Source organism: Scomber japonicus, chromosome 7, assembly GCF_027409825.1.
Source record: "Scomber japonicus isolate fScoJap1 chromosome 7, fScoJap1.pri, whole genome shotgun sequence".
Classification (NCBI taxonomy): domain Eukaryota; kingdom Metazoa; phylum Chordata; class Actinopteri; order Scombriformes; family Scombridae; genus Scomber; species Scomber japonicus.
In genome coordinates, this window is record NC_070584.1 from 32,296,494 (window position 1) to 32,317,938 (window position 21,445).

A 21,445-nucleotide genomic window follows, 5' to 3' on the forward strand; every position below is an offset into this window, starting at 1 on the left:
ATGTCCTGGTTATTCCTCATATCATTTCTAAAAAATCAAATTATGATAACTAAATATAAAAAAACAACTAAATGTTATTTGTCTTAATGGTTTCACACCAATCACAGAAATGTACAAATTGATCCAACAACACAAATAAGACTAATTTGCCTTGCCTTGCCTAATTTGCAACAGAAACTGTGTTTTAGAAAGAAACACAATCCTGCATCGATTTGTTTTTGTCAACATAATGAATCTTTTATGGGGACAATTTATTTGGTTTATTTTGTCTTAAATACTGTTCTGTCATTGTGTGATGTAATTTGTGGTCAGATTAACTTTGAATACTTTATCTGTGTTTATATAACAAACAGGATTCATGCTGATTGTTTAACTCACCATGATTTATTTCATAACTTGCAGCTGAAGGTCTTCGGTGTTGGCAGGGTTTAATGGGAATGCAGGAGTTACGTCCATGTGCCTCTACTACTGAGTGGTGTGTCACTGTTGCCTCACAAGGTATCTGTATAAAGTGTGAAAATAAATGTGATTGTTCCTTAAATTCATTCACTTATTCAATTATAAATGGGATTTTGTGTTACAGTGTTTGGTCTGATTTTCACTTTACAGGATATGTGAATGGGAATCTCCGTCGGGTCACCATCAGGTCCTGTGAGTCACTCCCTCCTAACATTGAAAAAAACCATACAGTTTCATTCAATGTTGGTTTTTTGTCTGAATCCATTCATGTGTGTAACACTGATGGTTGCAACAGTGAAGACATACCTTGTAAGTAAAGAGAAAGGTTTCCCTTTTTAAAGATACTAAATCACATTCACATGTAGTATCAGTCTAATGTTGGTCACAGTGAAGAAAAATAAGTCACTTTGTGTCTTATACATTTTCTGTCATGTCTCCTGTTCTGTTTCAGACCCTGATGATCTGAAGAAAAACAACCTGCAGTGTTTCACCTGTGATGATCCATCTTCTGCTGAGTGCAACAAGGCAGTACAGTGTGTGGGAGACGAGGACCGCTGCATTAGTTGGACTGGTGAGCCCTCATGATCATTTTATGTCTCAAAACACATTATTGCTGCCTTTAAAGTGTCAATTTCCTGCTGATTAAACCTTTTGAAACTTAAAAAAGTATTTTGTCATCCACAGTGCAAGGTCACGATGGTGCAAAACTTCATACCTTTGGATGTGTCTCTGGAGATCTTTGTGAAGATCTTTATGACTTGAAGCACCTGCTTGATGATGTCAAGTTTATTCAACCACCAAAATGTTGTGGAGGCAGCTTCTGTAACCATCCTGGTCTGTCAAACTGAATGTGATGACTTTGCTGTTTGGACTCATTACCCTTATCTGCTAATAGAACAAAGAGAAACTAACTGAATAGCCCAAGTGTAGTGTGTGAATAAGCCAAATACATATATTATCTTCTCAGTCATTTACACAGTGAGATGTCTTCAACAGTTTGAATGTTTTAGCTTGGTGAATAATTATTTTAACCATAACTGCAGCATCCCAGTAAAATAAAGTTAGCTCATGATAATATGTCTGATTCATAGACAGTAACAAAATCTGTTTACGGTCCAGTTCCTCTTCTAGTTTGGACTCATACTGCTCTGCCGAACTCACTGTGCTCTTTAGCAGTCAGCTCCCCCTGCTGTCCATAAGGTGCCTCTGCACCCCAGTTGTTTCAAACCCTCCCTGCAGCCTTTGGGGCCATGCCTCTTTATTTACATACAGCTTGAATAGCAATATAAGTCTTTCCATTTCATATTTTCCATTTTGATATTCATATTTGATGTTTCTCTGTTGTTGTTTTGTCCATTGTCATTTTCAATGTCATCATTACAATTTAAGTTTTCAGCATTTCCATAGCAGCGTTTGCATTTTAAATTTGTTTCATTGTCACTTTACATTTCAAAACTATATTTTACCTTTGAAATTAGATTTTTCAATATCCTTTTTCTTTTTATATGTCCTGATTATTCCCCATATCATTTCTAAAAAATCAAATTATGATAACTAAATATAAAAAAACAACTACATGTTATTTGTCTTAATGGTTTCACACACAACACAGAAATGTACAAATTGATCTAACAACACAAACAAGAATAATTTGCAACAGAAACTGTGTTTTAGAAAGAAACACAATCCTGCATCGATTTGTTTTTGTCAACATAAGGAAGAAACATCTTTTATGGGGACAATTTATTTGGTTGATTTTGTCTTAAATAACGTTCTGTCATTGTGTGATGAAATTTGTGGTCAGATTAACTTTGAATACTGTATCTGTGTTTATATAACAAACAGGATTCATGCTGATTGTTTAACTCACCATGATTTATTTCATAACTTGCAGCTGAAGCTCTTCAGTGTTGGCAGGGTACAGGAAATACAAAGGAGTTACGTCCATGTGCCTCTACTACTGAGTGGTGTGTCACTGTTGCCTCACAAGGTATCTGTATAAAATGTGAAAATAAATGTGATTGTTCCTTAAATTCATTCACTTATTCAATTATAAATGGGATTTTGTGTTACAGTGTTTGGTCTGATTTTCACTTTACAGGATATGTGAATGGGAATCTCCATCAGGTCACCATCATGTCCTGTGAGTCACTCCCTCCTAACATTGAAGGAAAGCATACAGTTTCATTCAATGTTGGTTTTTTGTCTGAATCCATTCATGTGTGTAACATACATGGCTGCAACAGTGAAGACATACCTTGTAAGTAAAGAGAAAGATTTTCCTTTTTAAAGACACTAAATCACACTCACATGTAGTATCAGTCTAATGTTGGTCACAGTGAAAAACAATAAGTCACTTTGTGTCTTGTACAGTTTCTGTCATGTCTCCTGTTCTGTTTCAGACCGTAATGATCTGAAGAAAAACAACCTGCAGTGTTTCACCTGTGATGATCCATCTTCTGCTGAGTGCAACAAGGCAGTACAGTGTGTGGGAGACGAGGACCGCTGCATTAGTGGGACTGGTGAGCCCTCATGATCATTTTATGTCTCAAAACACATTATTGCTGCCTTTAAAGTGTCAATTTCCTGCTGATTAAACCTTTTGAAACTTAAAAAAGTATTTTGTCATCCACAGTGCAAGGTTACAATGGTGCAAAACTTCATACCTTTGGATGTGTCTCTGGAGATCTTTGTGAACATCTTTATGACTTGAAGCACCTGCTTGATGATGTCAAGTTTATTCAACCACCAAAATGTTGTGGAGGCAGCTTCTGTAACCATCCTGTTCTGTCAAACTGAATGTGATGACTTTGCTGTTTGGACTCATTGCCCTTATCTTCTATTAGAACAAAGAGAAACTAACTGAATAGCCCAAGTGTAGTGTGTGAATAAGCCAAACACATCTATTTCCTTCTCAGTCATTTACACAGTGAGATGTCTTCAACAGTTTGAATGTTTTAGCTTGGTGAATAATTATTTTAACCATAACTGCAGCATCCCAGTAAAATAAAGTTAGCTCATGATAATATGTCTGATTCATAGACAGTAACAAAATCTATTTACGGTCCAGTTCTTCTTCTAGTTTGGACTCATACCGCTCTGCCAAACTCACTGTGCTCTTTAGCAGTCAGCTCCCCCTGCTGTCCATAAGGTGCCTCTGCACCCCAGCTGTTTCAAACCCTCCCTGCAGCCTTTGGGGCCATGCCTCTTTATTTACATACAGCTTGAAAAGCAATATAAGTCTTTCCATTTAATATTTTCCATTTTGATTTTCATATTTGATGTTTCTTTGTTGTTGTTTTGTCCATTATCATTTTCAATGTCATCATTACAATTTAAGTTTTCAGTTTAAGCATTTCCATTGCAGCTTTTGCATTTTAAATTTGTTTCATTGTCACTTTACATTTCAAAACTATATTTTAGCTTTGAAATTAGATTTTTCAATATCCTTTTCATTTTATATGCCCTGATTATTCCCCATATCATTTCTAAAAAATCAAATTATGATAACTAAATATAAAAAAACAACTAAATGTTATTTGTCTTAATGGTTTCACACCAATCACAGAAATGTACAAATTGATCCAACAACACAAATAAGACTAATTTGCCTTCCCTTGCCTTGCCTAATTTGCAACAGAAACTGTTTTAGAAAGAAACACAATCCTGCATCGATTTGTTTTTGTCAACATAATGAAGAAACATCTTTTATGGGGACAATTTATTTGGTTTATTTTGTCTTAAATAACGTTCTGTCATTGTGTGATGTAATTTGTGGTCAGATTAACTTTGTATACTGTATCTGTGTTTATATAACAAACAGGATTCATGCTGATTGTTTAACTCACCATGATTTATTTCATAACTTGCAGCTGAAGGTCTTCGGTGTTGGCAGGGTACAGGAAATACAAAGGAGTTACGTCCATGTGCCTCTACTACTGAGTGGTGTGTCACTGTTGCCTCACAAGGTATCTGTATAAAGTGTGAAAATAAATGTGATTGTTCCTTAAATTCATTCACTTATTCAATTATAAATGGGATTTTGTGTTACAGTGTTTGGTCTGATTTTCACTTTACAGGATATGTGAATGGGAATCTCCATCAGGTCACCATCATGTCCTGTGAGTCACTCCCTCCTAACATTGAAGGAAAGCATACAGTTTCATTCAATGTTGGTTTTTTGTCTGAATCCATTCATGTGTGTAACATACATGGCTGCAACAATGAAGCCATACCTTGTAAGTAAAGAGAAAGGTTTCCCTTTTTAAAGACACTAAATCACACTCACATGTAGTATCAGTCTAATGTTGGTCACAGTGAAGAACAATAAGTCACTTTGTGTCTTGTACAGTTTCTGTCATGTCTCCTGTTCTGTTTCAGACCGTAATGATCTGAAGAAAAACAGCCTGCAGTGTTTCACCTGTGATGATCCATCTTCTGCTGAGTGCAACAAGACAGTACAGTGTGTGGGAGACGAGGACCGCTGCGTTAGTGGGACTGGTGAGCCCTCATGATCATTTTATGTCTCAAAACATATTATTGCTGCCTTTAAAGTGTCAATTTCCTGCTGATTAAACCTTTTTGAAATTTAAAAAGTATTTTGTCATCCACAGTGCAAGGTCACGATCGTGCAAAAGTTCATACCTTTGGATGTGTCTCTCAATATCTTTGTGAACATCTTTATGACCTGAAGCACCTGCTTGATGATGTCAAGTTTATTCAACCACCAAAATGTTGTAAAGGCAGCTTCTGTAACTCATCCTGGTCTGTCAAACTGAATGTGATGACTTTGCTGTTTGGACTCATTTCCCTTATCTTCTATTAGAACAAAGAGAAACTAACTGAATAGCCCAAGTGTAGTGTGTGAATAAGCCAAATACATCTATTACCTTCTCATTCATTTACACAGTGAGATGTCTTCAACAGTTTGAATGTTTTAGCTTGGTGAATAATTATTTTAACCATAACTGCAGCATCCCAGTAAAATAAAGTTAGCTCATGATAATATGTCTGATTCATAGAAAATAACAAAATCTATTTACGGTCCAGTTCTTCTTCTAGTTTGGACTCATACCGCTCTGCCGAACTCACTGTGCTCTTTAGTAGTCAGCTCCCCCTGCTGTCCATAAAGTGCCTCTGCACCCCAGCTGTTTCAAACCCTCCCTGCAGCCTTTGGGGCCATGCCTCTTTATTTACATACAGCTTGAAAAGCAATATAAGTCTTTCCATTTAACATCTTCCATTTTGATTTTCATATTTGATGTTTTTCTGTTGTTGTTTTGTCCATTGTCATTTTCAATGTCATCATTACAATTTAAGTTTTCAGTTTAAGCATTTCCATTGCAGCTTTTGTATTTTAAATTTGTTTCATTGTCACTTTACATTTCAAAACTATATTTTAGCTTTGAAATAAGATTTTTCAATATCCTTTTTCATTTTATATGCCCTGATTATTCCCCATATAATTTTCTAGAAATTCAAATTATAACTACATTTATATGATCATAAAACAACTATAATTATTAACCTTTTCTTTTTTTAATATCTTTTAATTTTATGTTATCCATATTTTGGATTTATATGGACTACATTTTGCATAAATTCCCTGATTCCCAATGTGTTTTTCACACCTTTTCAGATCACTGTAAATCAAATGTATGATAGGTTTTGACTGTAAACTCTCAATAAATAATGCTGTACTCGTCTGAACTTTGATGGTTTCTCATTAAGTCATAATTATTTATTTTTATAGAGAAGTACTTAAAGAGTAGCTTGATACAAAGATGAAAACCAGCGTATCTGCCTGTCTACAGAAAAGCTTCCAGTCTGCAGGAATGTGAAGTAATTGTGTTGAAAATGGTTCAGTGTCTGGAAGCTTTTGATACAGTTACATTGGCGCCATCTGCTGGCCAGTTGTTGGTATTTCAGTTATAACGATGGATTAAATCTGAGACCATGATGAAGCAGTCTGAATTCAACTGGTTCAACTGCTTTCATGATTGTTATGTTTGTATACAACTCAATATATGAATATACTCAACGGCCACTTCAGTAGGTATACCTGTGCAATCTAAAGTAATCCAATACAACAGCTCGGCCATAAATTCTATATTTTCGTTTTTTGCTGACATGGTCAGAAAGGTGATAATTCTACTTAATGATTATTACTGAGGTTGTAATGAGTGGTAGTGGTGTATTAGGGTGCAATATATTGGTGTTCCTAATATTTTGTCCACTCCATTAACATGTTTGAGGAGGGTAAATCCAATGAAAGCATGCTGGATGAGATCCTGCTTTTTTTGCAACATGTTTTGCTCAGGAAGGTGTGTCAGACCAGAAACACAAGTGGAAAGTGAAACTGTGTCTTTCTCCTGTTAAAAGAAAGTGACACACCTCTGGTAGAGCTATAAGTGCTCCTGTCGGCTGACAAACTGGGTGTGTTGAGTTGAGTTTTGACTGGGTGAGTTTTATTAAAATAATTCTGAAACGTTATTGATATGATGCTCAAAGCTGATTTAAATTTTCATGAATTGAAGGAAATTATGTTTTTATACCATTTATGATAGTTATAATAATATCATTGTCATAGACTCATGGTTTTTGGATACTTTGTGTTTTCTGTTCTATTGGTTCCCTGTGCATATGTCCAGTCCTTTTGATTATTTGGTTTATGTTTATTCATATTATATATTATATAATTATTTTTGTTGGTTTGAATGACTCACCTCATTCTCTTATTAGTTCTGTCAGTATTTAAATCCTGGTTTGCAGTCCAGTTTTGGTTGGATCCTCTGTTCAGTTCAGTCCATGCTGTTCATTTTGCTCTGGTTTATCTGGTGATCTGTTTTGCTCAACTCAGCCAGCTTTTATTTTGCCTGATCCATCCAGAAATGAATAATCTCTGCATTTCAGTCTACCTGCTCCACTAGTTTGTGCCAATAATAGTTACCGTCAATTCTATTCAACTTAACTTCTGATTTGAATCCTGTCGTCTTTTCATACTGAGGTGTAGGTGTCACCAGTATCAGACTGTTACTATTGAATGTATACCATGTTTTATGATCCAATATTAATTTAATATTTTCATGTAAGCAGTTTGGATAACTTTTTTAAAATCACCGAATAGATCTGGATTACAAATTATAACCTGCTGTTTAATGTTTGTTGTTTTTTATACAGTGTATTTTATTACAGCACACTTTATTTATCTTTTTTTAAATTTTCTTCAAAAGAAAAAGTTGAGAAAAAGAATTGATGGCTTGTTAAATTGTGTATTGCAGCTTTTGACAATGAGAAATTTAATCACTTTTGTAAGAAGATGAATACAGTTCCTTCAGTATGTAAATATTTACCACCACTTCCTCTTTTCAAACAGGTGTTCTTTGTACAAAGTGTTTCCTTTAATTTGCAGATTTCCTCATCATGATGAAGCTGATCTTGTCTCTCACTCTCATCTGGACTCTCTCCAGCACAGGTAACCTCACTCACCCTTAAAACAGCATTTCTGCAGGTACCTGTCATGTCAGCTAGTTCATCATTCTCCTCACTTTTACCTCTGCTGTTTGTCTGCCAGCTGCTGACTTTTGTTCAACTTCAGGGTCATCATCATTTCATTTGTTTGTTATATTATCTGTACAGAAAGAAAATAAATCTCCAAGCTAACATAACACCAAGAAGAATATATTTTATCAATATAAGGAAGAAACATCTTTTATGGGGACAATTTATTTGGTTGATTTTGTCTTAAATACTGTTCAGTCATTGTGTGATGAAATTTGTGGTCAGATTAACTTTGTATACTGTATCTGTGTTTATATGACAAACAGGATTCATGCTGATTGTTTAACTCACCATGATTTATTTCATAACTTGCAGCTGAAGCTCTTCAGTGTTGGCAGGGTTCAGTTGGAATACAGGTGTTACGTCCATGTGCCTCTACTACTGAGTGGTGTGTCACTGTTGCCTCACAAGGTATCTGTATAAAGTGTGAAAATAAATGTGATTGTTCCTTAAATTCATTCACTTATTCAATTATAAATGGGATTTTGTGTTACAGTGTTTGGTCTGATTTTCACTTTACAGGATATGTGAATGGGAATCTCCGTCGGGTCACCATCAGGTCCTGTGAGTCACTCCCTCCTAACATTGAAAAAAACCATACAGTTTCATTCAATGTTGGTTTTTTGTCTGAATCCATTCATGTGTGTAACACTGATGGTTGCAACAATGAAGCCATACCTTGTAAGTAAAGAGAAAGGTTTCCCTTTTTAAAGACACTAAATCACATTCACATGTAGTATCAGTCTAATGTTGGTCACAGTGAAGAAAAATAAGTCACTTTGTGTCTTATACATTTTCTGTCATGTCTCCTGTTCTGTTTCAGACCCTGATGATCTGAAGAAAAACAACCTGCAGTGTTTCACCTGTGATGATCTATCTTCTGCTGAGTGCAACAAGGCAGTACAGTGTGTGGGAGACGAGGACCGCTGCATTAGTGGGACTGGTGAGCCCTCATGATCATTTTATGTCTCAAAACATATTATTGCTGCCTTTAAAGTGTCAATTTCCTGCTGATTAAACCTTTTGAAACTTAAAAAAGTATTTTGTCATCCACAGTGCAAGGTCACGATGGTGCAAAACTTCATACCTTTGGATGTGTCTCTGGAGATCTTTGTGAAGATCTTTATGACTTGAAGCACCTGCCTGTTAATGGCACGTTTATTCAACCACCAAAATGTTGTGGAGGCAGCTTCTGTAACCATCCTGGTCTGTCAAACTGAATGTGATGACTTTGCTGTTTGGACTCATTACCCTTATCTGCTATTAGAACAAAGAGAAACTAACTGAATAGCCCAAGTGTAGTGTGTGAATAAGCCGAATACATATATTATCTTCTCAGTCATTTACACAGTGAGATGTCTTCAACAGTTTGAATGTTTTAGCTTGGTGAATAATTATTTTAACCATAACTGCAGCATCCCAGTAAAATAAAGTTAGCTCATGATAATATGTCTGATTCATAGACAGTAACAAAATCTGTTTACGGTCCAGTTCCTCTTCTAGTTTGGACTCATACTGCTCTGCCGAACTCACTGTGCTCTTTAGCAGTCAGCTCCCCCTGCTGTCCATAAGGTGCCTCTGCACCCCAGTTGTTTCAAACCCTCTCTGCAGCCTTTGGGGCCATGCCTCTTTATTTACATACAGCTTGAATAGCAATATAAGTCTTTCCATTTCATATTTTCCATTTTGATATTCATATTTGATGTTTCTCTGTTGTTGTTTTGTCCATTGTCATTTTCAATGTCATCATTACAATTTAAGTTTTCAGCATTTCCATAGCAGCGTTTGCATTTTAAATTTGTTTCATTGTCACTTTACATTTCAAAACTATATTTTACCTTTGAAATTAGATTTTTCAATATCCTTTTTCTTTTTATATGTCCTGATTATTCCCCATATCATTTCTAAAAAATCAAATTATGATAACTAAATATAAAAAAACAACTACATGTTATTTGTCTTAATGGTTTCACACACAACACAGAAATGTACAAATTGATCTAACAACACAAACAAGAATAATTTGCAACAGAAACTGTGTTTTAGAAAGAAACACAATCCTGCATCGATTTGTTTTTGTCAACATAAGGAAGAAACATCTTTTATGGGGACAATTTATTTGGTTGATTTTGTCTTAAATAACGTTCTGTCATTGTGTGATGAAATTTGTGGTCAGATTAACTTTGAATACTGTATCTGTGTTTATATAACAAACAGGATTCATGCTGATTGTTTAACTCACCATGATTTATTTCATAACTTGCAGCTGAAGCTCTTCAGTGTTGGCAGGGTACAGGAAATACAAAGGAGTTACGTCCATGTGCCTCTACTACTGAGTGGTGTGCCACTGTTGCCTCACAAGGTATCTGTATAAAATGTGAAAATAAATGTGATTGTTCCTTAAATTCATTCACTTATTCAATTATAAATGGGATTTTGTGTTACAGTGTTTGGTCTGATTTTCACTTTACAGGATATGTGAATGGGAATCTCCATCAGGTCACCATCATGTCCTGTGAGTCACTCCCTCCTAACATTGAAGGAAAGCATACAGTTTCATTCAATGTTGGTTTTTTGTCTGAATCCATTCATGTGTGTAACACAGATGGCTGCAACAGGGAAGACATACCTTGTAAGTAAAGAGAAAGATTTTCCTTTTTAAAGACACTAAATCACACTCACATGTAGTATCAGTCTAATGTTGGTCACAGTGAAAAACAATAAGTCACTTTGTGTCTTGTACAGTTTCTGTCATGTCTCCTGTTCTGTTTCAGACCGTAATGATCTGAAGAAAAACAACCTGCAGTGTTTCACCTGTGATGATCCATCTTCTGCTGAGTGCAACAAGGCAGTACAGTGTGTGGGAGACGAGGACCGCTGCGTTAGTGGGACTGGTGAGCCCTCATGATCATTTTATGTCTCCAAACATATTATTGCTGCCTTTAAAGTGTCAATTTCCTGCTGATTAAACCTTTTGAAACTTAAAAAAGTATTTTGTCATCCACAGTGCAAGGTTACAATGGTGCAAAACTTCATACCTTTGGATGTGTCTCTGGAGATCTTTGTGGACATCTTTATGACTTGAAGCACCTGCTTGATGATGTCAAGTTTATTCAACCACCAAAATGTTGTGGAGGCAGCTTCTGTAACCATCCTGGTCTGTCAAACTGAATGTGATGACTTTGCTGTTTGGACTCATTGCCCTTATCTTCTATTAGAACAAAGAGAAACTAACTGAATAGCCCAAGTGTAGTGTGTGAATAAGCCAAACACATCTATTTCCTTCTCAGTCATTTACACAGTGAGATGTCTTCAACAGTTTGAATGTTTTAGCTTGGTGAATAATTATTTTAACCATAACTGCAGCATCCCAGTAAAATAAAGTTAGCTCATGATAATATGTCTGATTCATAGACAGTAACAAAATCTATTTACGGTCCAGTTCTTCTTCTAGTTTGGACTCATACCGCTCTGCCAAACTCACTGTGCTCTTTAGCAGTCAGCTCCCCCTGCTGTCCATAAGGTGCCTCTGCACCCCAGCTGTTTCAAGCCCTCCCTGCAGCCTTTGGGGCCATGCCTCTTTATTTACATACAGCTTGAAAAGCAATATAAGTCTTTCCATTTAATATTTTCCATTTTGATTTTCATATTTGATGTTTCTTTGTTGTTGTTTTGTCCATTATCATTTTCAATGTCATCATTACAATTTAAGTTTTCAGTTTAAGCATTTCCATTGCAGCTTTTGCATTTTAAATTTGTTTCATTGTCACTTTACATTTCAAAACTATATTTTAGCTTTGAAATTAGATTTTTCAATATCCTTTTTCTTTTTATATGTCCTGATTATTCCCCATATCATTTCTAAAAAATCAAATTATGATAACTAAATATAAAAAAACAACTAAATGTTATTTGTCTTAATGGTTTCACACCAATCACAGAAATGTACAAATTGATCCAACAACACAAATAAGACTAATTTGCCTTCCCTTGCCTTGCCTAATTTGCAACAGAAACTGTTTTAGAAAGAAACACAATCCTGCATCGATTTGTTTTTGTCAACATAATGAAGAAACATCTTTTATGGGGACAATTTATTTGGTTTATTTTGTCTTAAATAACGTTCTGTCATTGTGTGATGTAATTTGTGGTCAGATTAACTTTGAATACTGTATCTGTGTTTATATAACAAACAGGATTCATGCTGATTGTTTAACTCACCATGATTTATTTCATAACTTGCAGCTGAAGGTCTTCGGTGTTGGCAGGGTACAGGAAATACAAAGGAGTTACGTCCATGTGCCTCTACTACTGAGTGGTGTGTCACTGTTGCCTCACAAGGTATCTGTATAAAATGTGAAAATAAATGTGATTGTTCCTTAAATTCATTCACTTATTCAATTATAAATGGGATTTTGTGTTACAGTGTTTGGTCTGATTTTCACTTTACAGGAACTGTGAATGGGAATCTCCATCAGGCCACTGAAAGGTCCTGTGAGTCACTCCCTCCTAACATTGAAGGAAAGCATACAGTTTCATTCAATGTTGGTTTTTTGTCTGAATCCATTCATGTGTGTAACATACATGGCTGCAACAATGAAGCCATACCTTGTAAGTAAAGAGAAAGGTTTCCCTTTTTAAAGACACTAAATCACACTCACATGTAGTATCAGTCTAATGTTGGTCACAGTGAAGAACAATAAGTCACTTTGTGTCTTGTACAGTTTCTGTCATGTCTCCTGTTCTGTTTCAGACCGTAATGATCTGAAGAAAAACAGCCTGCAGTGTTTCACCTGTGATGATCCATCTTCTGCTGAGTGCAACAAGACAGTACAGTGTGTGGGAGACGAGGACCGCTGCGTTAGTGGGACTGGTGAGCCCTCATGATCATTTTATGTCTCAAAACATATTATTGCTGCCTTTAAAGTGTCAATTTCCTGCTGATTAAACCTTTTTGAAATTTAAAAAGTATTTTGTCATCCACAGTGCAAGGTCACGATCGTGCAAAAGTTCATACCTTTGGATGTGTCTCTCAATATCTTTGTGAACATCTTTATGACCTGAAGCACCTGCTTGATGATGTCAAGTTTATTCAACCACCAAAATGTTGTAAAGGCAGCTTCTGTAACTCATCCTGGTCTGTCAAACTGAATGTGATGACTTTGCTGTTTGGACTCATTTCCCTTATCTGCTATTAGAACAAAGAGAAACAGCTGTGTAGTGTGTGAATAAGCCAAATACATCTATTACCTTCTCATTCATTTACACAGTGAGATGTCTTCAACAGTTTGAATGTTTTAGCTTGGTGAATAATTATTTAGACCATAACTGCAACATCCCAGTAAAATAAAGTTAGCTCATGATAATATGTCTGATTCATAGACAGTAACAAAATCTGTTTAAGGTCCAGTTCTTCTTCTAGTTTGGACTCATACCGCTCTGCCAAACTCACTGTGCTCTCTAGTAGTCAGCTCCCCCTGCTGCCCATAAGGTGCCTCTGCACCCCAGCTGTTTCAAACCCTCTCTGCAGCCTTTGGGGCCATGCCTCTTTATTTACATACAGCTTGAAAAGCAATAGAAGTTTTTCCATTTTCTATTTTGATTTTCATATTTGATGTTTCTTTGTTGTTGTTTTGTCCATTATCATTTTCAATGTCAGTTTAAGCATTTCCATTGCAGCTTTTGCATTTTAAATTTGTTTCATTGTCACTTTACATTTCAAAACTATATTTTACCTTTGAAATTAGATTTTTCAATATCCTTTTTCTTTTTATATGCCCTGATTATTTCCCATATAATTTCTAAAAATTCAAATTATGATAACTACATGTATATGATCATAAAACAACTATAATAATTAACCTTTCTTTTTTTTAAAATCTCTTTTAATTTTATGCTATCCATATTTTGGATTTATATGGACTACATTTTGCATAAATTCCCTGATCCCCAATGTGTTTTGCACACCTTTTCAGATCACTGTCAATCAAATGTATAAGTTTTGACTGTAAACTCTCAATAAATAATGCCTGTACTCATCTGAACTTTGATAGTTTCTCACTAAGTCATAATTATTTATTTTTATTAATAGTAATTAATGAGTAGCTTGATACAAAGAGGAAAACCAGTGTTTCTGCCTGTCTACAGAAAAGCTTCCAGTCTGCAGTGCCCTGGAGGAATGTTAAGTAATTGTGTTGAAAATGGTTCAGTGTCTGGAAGCTTTTGATAGTTACATTGGCGCCATCTGCTGGCCAGTTGTTGGCATTTAATTTATAACGATGGATTAAATCTGAGACCATGATGAAGTAGTCTGAATTCAACTGGTTCAACTGCTTTCATGATTGTTATGCTGTTCAATAAAGTTTACATCATAAAACTTTTAAACAGAGTGTACAGCTTCAAATGAGTCAAATCAAGTCAATATTTTTCAAAGTTGTACAACCTGTACAGCAATACAATATCATTTGTTCATGGATACTTGAATGGAATGAGGGGAAAAAAACAACATTTAAAAACCATTGAAAGAAGAGGAATCCCTCTCCTAGGACAAACAGACAGATGTTGTGTGTTCAGTCAGACAACTGAAGCTTCATATTATCTTCAGATAGACTTAAATACATTTTAGCCAAAAACAACGACTTGGATAGATTTTGTCCCTGATCACTTCCATTGTTAGCCTATTTGGAGGAGATCTTGTAATGATCAGTATGAACAGGAGGAATGATTACAGTAAGATGAACCTATTTCAGTGCTTATTTGGGAAGCTGACTGTTGTTTTGAGATATACTTGATGTTAATGCAGCCATGACTGATTACCATAGATACAACCAACTGTGTACTTGTGTTGGAGGTTAATGAGGACATTGTAAAAGTCAGAAAACATCATGAGACCTAAATAAACCTGCTCATGATTATATGGATTGCTATAAAAACTTGGAGAAGTTTCCATTTCATTTCCCGTGAAATAAAGTGACATCATCATCTAAGCTCCGTACATATCTGCTGACTCTCCCTTCTGTATGATGGACATGTGTCTGTAAGTTTCTATTGCTGAGAAAACAAAGTGCTTCACATTCAATAACAGTCCTCCATATGACATAATTTACAGCAGAAGTCATACATTCCTGATTTTATATTGCTGCACCCAAAGCAGAAGTGTTTATAAAGAGCAAAACTTCATTAGAGAACAACTGAGTCGAGGTAACAGCTACATGATGAGGTGAGTGGCTGCTTCTGCATTTTATATATATAATGTAATATTTTTGATGTGTTAAACAGAATGAATACAACGTAATTTGTTTTATTAACAATGAGCTCTCATTTTCTTCCTTCTCTCCTTCTTTCCATTTTTCATCTCTTCCCCATCTCCCTTTTTTGTTTTGTCATTATTTTCTCCCTTATCCATCCTTCTAGGCTATATTTTCCTTTCACTCTTACTTCCTCACCTCACACCTTATTCCTGTCCATCTCATTGTCCTATGACTCCTGTTTCCCTCTCAATTGATTTCATCCATGACCTACATTTCCCTTTTCAACCCACCTTTCTTCTCACCTGCTTTCCTTCCCTCCCTTTCCCTGTTTTTCCTCATCCTTTCCACTATTCACTCCTTCCTTGTGTCATTCCTTCCTGCATTTTCATCAGTCCCTCCTCCATTTCTTCCTAACTGATTTCCTTCTTCCATATGAGATGAACATTGCTAAGGAGGTCTTGGATTGAAGCATATTACCATACTGCATATGTGTTGTGTGATATTAGTCATTTTTCCTCTCCATTAGTGCTGCTCAAAGTCAGACAACACTGGAGGCCAAACTTGGGGCCCTGCAGTGCCACTTCACCTGGGACCTGGACCCCAGCAGATCCAAACTGTTCTGTCTCAGGGACATGCTGAAGGACATCGGCACTGAGGAGGGAAACAGCTGGCTGGGTCACATTTACAACCTGCAGGGGTACATTCACTACCAGCTGGGCTTCACTGAAGATGCACAGCGTTTCTTCAGCAGGGCTGCAGAGGCCTTGCGCCACATGAGAAACACCTGCTCAGATGAAGGTCCCTGGTTGGTCGTGAACTACGGGAACCTGGCTTGGTTGCACCACCAGCTGGGAGAACAAGCAGAGAGTCAGACTTACCTGTCAAAGGTCGACACCCTGCTGAAAGAATACCCATCTCCATCAGAGGATGAGCTCCATCCAGAGATCTACGCTGAAAAAGCCTGGACCCTGATGAAGTTTGGCAGAGACAAAATACTGCTGGCTGCAGATTACTTCCAGAGAGCCATCAGGATGCAGCCAGACATGGTGGAGTGGCACACCAGTCATGTGATAGCTTTAGTGAATGTTTCTGGGCCCCGTGACAAACCACTGGAGGAAAACATCCTGGAGAAAATGAAAATTGCCAAAGAACACGATCCAGACAACTTGTACCTTGCTGCTCTGTACCTTCAGGCATGTGCAAAGAAGGGAAGAAAAACCGAAGATGAAGCACGTGAGTTGGCCGAAAAGGTTTTGAGAAAGCCACCAAGTAGCCACAGTGGTATAAGACCATTACTAATGCTGTACAGATTGTATATATCTAAAGATGAGGCTATTGATTTGGCAGAGGAGGCTCTGGAAAGACAGATAAATCCAGATAAACGTCATCTCAAGAGGTGTGCTGCAATCTGCTACAAATGGAGGATTTATTCAGACAGGGACAATCCCCTGGAGCCAAAAAAGATAGACAGAGCAATTAGTCTCTATAAAGAAGTGATCTCTCTTTACCCTGATTCTTCACTTAAAGTAAAAATAGCTCTCGCAAACATACATACACATTTGAATCATGGCCAGGATGATGCTGACCAGATCTACCAGGATCTGCTAGAAAGTGATCTGGAACCTGCAGACAGACAGATGGTTTACAACTGCTATGCCAAACATGTATTCTTCATTCATAATGACAGCAACAAGTCAGTAGAATATCACATGAAGACAGCAGAGATACCACATCAATCTGGCTATCGTGAGAGCAGCATCAGAGAGCTGAAGAAGATTAAAGGAAGAAGAAGACACTACATGTGTGGAGAAATTGATGAGTTTCTTGCTAAGCTTCAAGACTAAGAGCCACTAATAAAGAGGAAACATTTACTGCACTTTAACTGAGCAACATTGTGTCTAAATGCAGAAAAATGTTGATATTCATGCCACAAAAAAAATCTGTACATACTCATTAATTTGCATACATATTATTCAAGTGCTGATCAAATGTGTATGGCTGAATTGATCTCTTTTTATCACTCAGATGTTCTTTTGGTTCCTTTCATGAACCCTTTTGTCAATGTCTATCTTTTTTCTGAGCTTATTTACAACCTTATAAACAACTCCAGGTCAACTTGAACTTAATTGCTTTTCAAATTCAGCGACTTTTGAAATCAGATCACTAAAATTGTAAAATTGTAAGCAGAAAATAAAAGACTTTATGACGCCCTTTTTTTTCTTCTTTCCCATCAGTACTGTGTGTTACTTTGTAAGTTGTGGCTGCACTGTAAACTGTTTCTCAGGCCTCCCTTTTGTTCCCCATTACACAAGTTTTAATTAAAGGTGCAGTGTGTATAATTTACTGGTATCTGGCAGAACAGACTTGTCAGAAATGTAGTATAATAATATTCCTACGTATGTTTTAATTAGTATATAATCACCTGAAAATAATAATTGTTAGAATGAGCCCTTTATATCTACATTGGGAGCTGATCTTTTTCAATGGAGGCTGCCAAGTTGGACCACCATGTTTCTACAGTAGCCCAGAATGGACAAACCAAACACTGACTCCAGAGATGCCTTTCACATTTTTAATGAGATTCTGTGCCACTGTAAGTTCTCCTACATGCTTGAAAAGGGAGGAGCACTCATTTATTTGCAATCTGTGATCTTACCACTAGATACTGCTAAATCCTACACAATGGTGTTTTAATGCTTTATCCACTCAAGAGGATTGTTCTCAATTATTGATTATGGTTTCTCTTTTTTTTTGGTTCTGTTCTGTACTGTACTAGCGTTTTGTGTATATGTGATATCTTTAAAATTAAAATTAAAATTGAAATTAATGGATACATTGACCATCTTTTCAAAGAACAAAGTTGTTTCTTAACTAGCTTAACTTTTAAATTAAAATTACATTTTATTCCAGGCAGAGAAACTATTTTGATCTCTTGTTCATTGATTTCGGCCCATAACACCCAAAATAGGAAAATAAGAGTCCAACAATCTGGAATTTAATTTTCAGTAACTTGGTATATGTATCCTCCTCTTTTTTCAGTGTTAACTTTTATTACCTTTCTTTTCTTTCTTTTTAACAATATTACATATTCTGGTTTCCAGACGACACATAAATGTTTTCCTCACCGGTTTTATTTGAATGATATCCTCAACATTTCTCAACACAAAAACATAAAAAGTTATTTTGATAACTCAACAATACAATAAGTTGAAAAAATGGTATGGTAATTAGTTTTAATTATTTCTCCTTCAAGTCTGAGAAAGCAGAGGTTCTTTGACTTAGATAGTGGAAGGCTTCATTACAAGACACTATGTTTTAATAATCATGATTTTATCTTAAATACTCTCGGCTACATATACTTGGAAACACTTTCATGAACATCTGGAACACAATATGAACAATTAAGATACAAACACACTAACCCTAACCCACTTTTTTCATCAGCAACATACTACATGTATCAGAAAACCTGCAACACAAGGTAATAAAGAAATAAGTAAAATTAAATTTAAAAAATAAACCTTTCACAGTATGGTAATAGTTTTGAAATGGGAAAAAGACATAAATAAAAACTCTCTCTCTCCTTCCTGCTTTGCTATAGTCAGGCAAACAGTTGTTAAATGGTCAGAATATTCTGTTGGAAATGGTTAATGTTTTATCCCATTAAATACACATTTTATAGACTTCTCACCATTCATTTAGTCAAATTAGACAATTAAGTCATAACGAGTTTCAGTATGGAAATAAACAGGATTAATCATTAACTAATCCACACTGACTTCCATTACATCAAAATCAAAGTCTGAACTTTGATGTACGCAAAAGTGTGAGAAACTTCAGACAAGCCAATAAACAACTATCACTGTGCAGATAATTATTGCCTTACTTAAATAGTAAGGAAGTTATTTTTGGTAAGGAAGTAATTTTGTAAATGTGTTACTGTCCATGAATCACACATATTATCATGAGCTGACCTTATTTTACTGGGATGCTGCAGTTATGGTTAAAATAATGATTGACCAAGCTAAAATAGATGTATTTGTCTTATTCACACACTGCACATGTGCTCTTTTTAGAAGATAAAGGTAATGAGTCCAAACAGCAAAGTCATCACATTCAGTTTGACAGACCAGGCTGAGTTACAGAAGTTACTTCCACAACATTTTGGTGGTTGAAGGAATTTAAAAGTCAGGAGGAACTCCAAGTGAGAAGCGCCTTCACAGAGGTTTGCAGAGGCACAGCCGAACACACGAGCCTGTTTCCCCTTGTTATATCCCACTATTGGATAAAAAAAATACTTTTAAACCACAGTTTTCAAAAGTTTTTTAAACTGAAGAAGCAGGAAGTGGACATTTTGAATGCAGCAATAATGTTTCTGAGGCACAAAATGACCATGAGGGCTCACCAGTCCCATTAATGCATCGGTCCTCCATTCCCACACACTGTACTGTTTTGTTACAGACAGCAGAAAACAGATTGTCACAGGCCAAACAGTGCAGGTTGTTTTTATCCTGAAAGCCAGGGTCTGAAACAGAACAGGAGACATGACAGAAACTGTACAAGACACAAAGTGACTTACTGTTCTTCACTGTGACCAACATTAGACTGATTCTACATGTGAATGTGATTTATGGCGCTTTTCCACTACACAGTTCCAGCACGACTCGACTCGACTCGCCTCGGTTTTCTTTGCGTTTCCACTAGGGATAGTACCTGGTACCTGCTACTTTTTTAGTGCCTGCTCTGCTGAGGTACCAAGTGAGCTGAGCCGATACTAAATGTGACGTCAACAGACTGCCGGCCACTGATTGGTCAGAAGAGTTGTCACTGGAAGAGTCATGAGCCGTCCCACACAAGAATCAAACCCGCCATTTTTAAATACGGCTCAATTTTTTTGCTTTGTGTGTGACAGAAAGCCACATACAGCAGCAAGTATACCATCGCCTCCATGTCCTCCATTGTTTATGTGTTTGTGTCGCATATAAAACGAAGTCAGGGCAGTTTCGCGGAGCCGTGCTATGACGACTCCGCCCACGTTGAGTAGGTACTTCTTATAATGGAAAAGGTCGTTCCTGGAACCGAGCCGAGGCAAGGCAAGCCGAGGCAAGTCGAGTCGTGCTGGAACTGTGTAGTGGAAATGCGCCATTAGTGTCTTTAAAAAGGAAACCTTTCTCTTTACTTACAAGGAACGTCTCGAATGTTGCAGCCATCTGTGTTACACACACGAATAATTTCAGTTGTAGCTCTAAAACCCACATTGTATGAAAATATGTGATTATCTATGCTAAAAAGCGAGGATGGCACACACTCCCTCTTTGTGGACGTTTTCTCAGGTACTGAAATAAGAAACAGACCGAACACTGTTATTCAAAAATGTTAAACTAAATAAGTGAAAGATTAAACAATACTTTTACAATTACCTTGTGTGGCAACAGTTGCACAGACTTCACTAGAGCTACAGGGATGGAAGACAAGGCTACTCCCTTCACCAACCCAACACTGAAGAGCTTCAGCTGCAATTTATGAAATAAACGATAGGGAGATGAACAATAAGCATGAATCCTGTTTATCAAATAGCATAAATACACTATGCAAAGTTAATCTGATGAGGGTCCAAAGTAAATCCAATAAAGTGTTATCAACAAATATCAGGAATCAAAAATTAGTTGTACAGTTTTCTGTCATGCTGGTGATAGGAAGCAATCGGATGGGTGACAATAGTTATAAATGTTGGTATTTAGGTGTTATTTCCATTTTTATAACCACAAGACTGAGTCTGTATTCAGTTTTGGAGAACATTTTGAGATACATGTCTTCCCCATGTCCTCCTGCCAACCTCTAAATAATATTCTTACATCACCATGTGAAATTAGTTTCTCTGCTACATGTGATGGCTTTTTAAAACAGACAGAGGTCTTTTTTTGTTGTTTAAGATAAAAAGGAGCATTTGGTCCATTAGTTGCACATTAGATTAACAAACACTGGATAAAAGCAGGAATAGCAGATTTGGAAATGACACAAGAGCAACACAGACTCTCAAAAACGACATTATATACCACCAACTTGTCTTTTGAAAGGAAACTGCTTTCTACAAATGTTCACCAGCAGTGATTTTTGTAACACAGAGAAACTTTTTAGCAATAAGCATTTCCTGTGTGTTTTTTTGTTTTCACTTT

At 36.4% G+C, this 21,445-nt stretch overlaps 1 protein-coding gene across 1 annotated transcript; it reads left to right on the forward strand.

Annotated features, from left to right (window-relative positions):
* Nucleotides 1–437: 437 nt before the first annotated feature.
* LOC128362322 (uncharacterized) lies at nt 438–17,113 on the forward strand. The gene is made up of 16 exons (XM_053323062.1): nt 438–498; nt 610–651; nt 911–1,030; nt 2,862–2,981; nt 4,332–4,427; nt 4,539–4,580; nt 4,840–4,959; nt 7,871–7,933; nt 8,542–8,583; nt 8,843–8,962; nt 10,286–10,381; nt 10,493–10,534; nt 10,794–10,913; nt 12,773–12,892; nt 13,402–13,510; nt 15,796–17,113. The coding sequence occupies exons 1-16, from the start codon at nt 438–440 to the stop codon at nt 17,111–17,113; spliced, it is 2,631 nt and encodes an 876-aa protein (XP_053179037.1).
* The last annotated feature ends 4,332 nt before the right edge of the window (nt 17,114–21,445 follow it).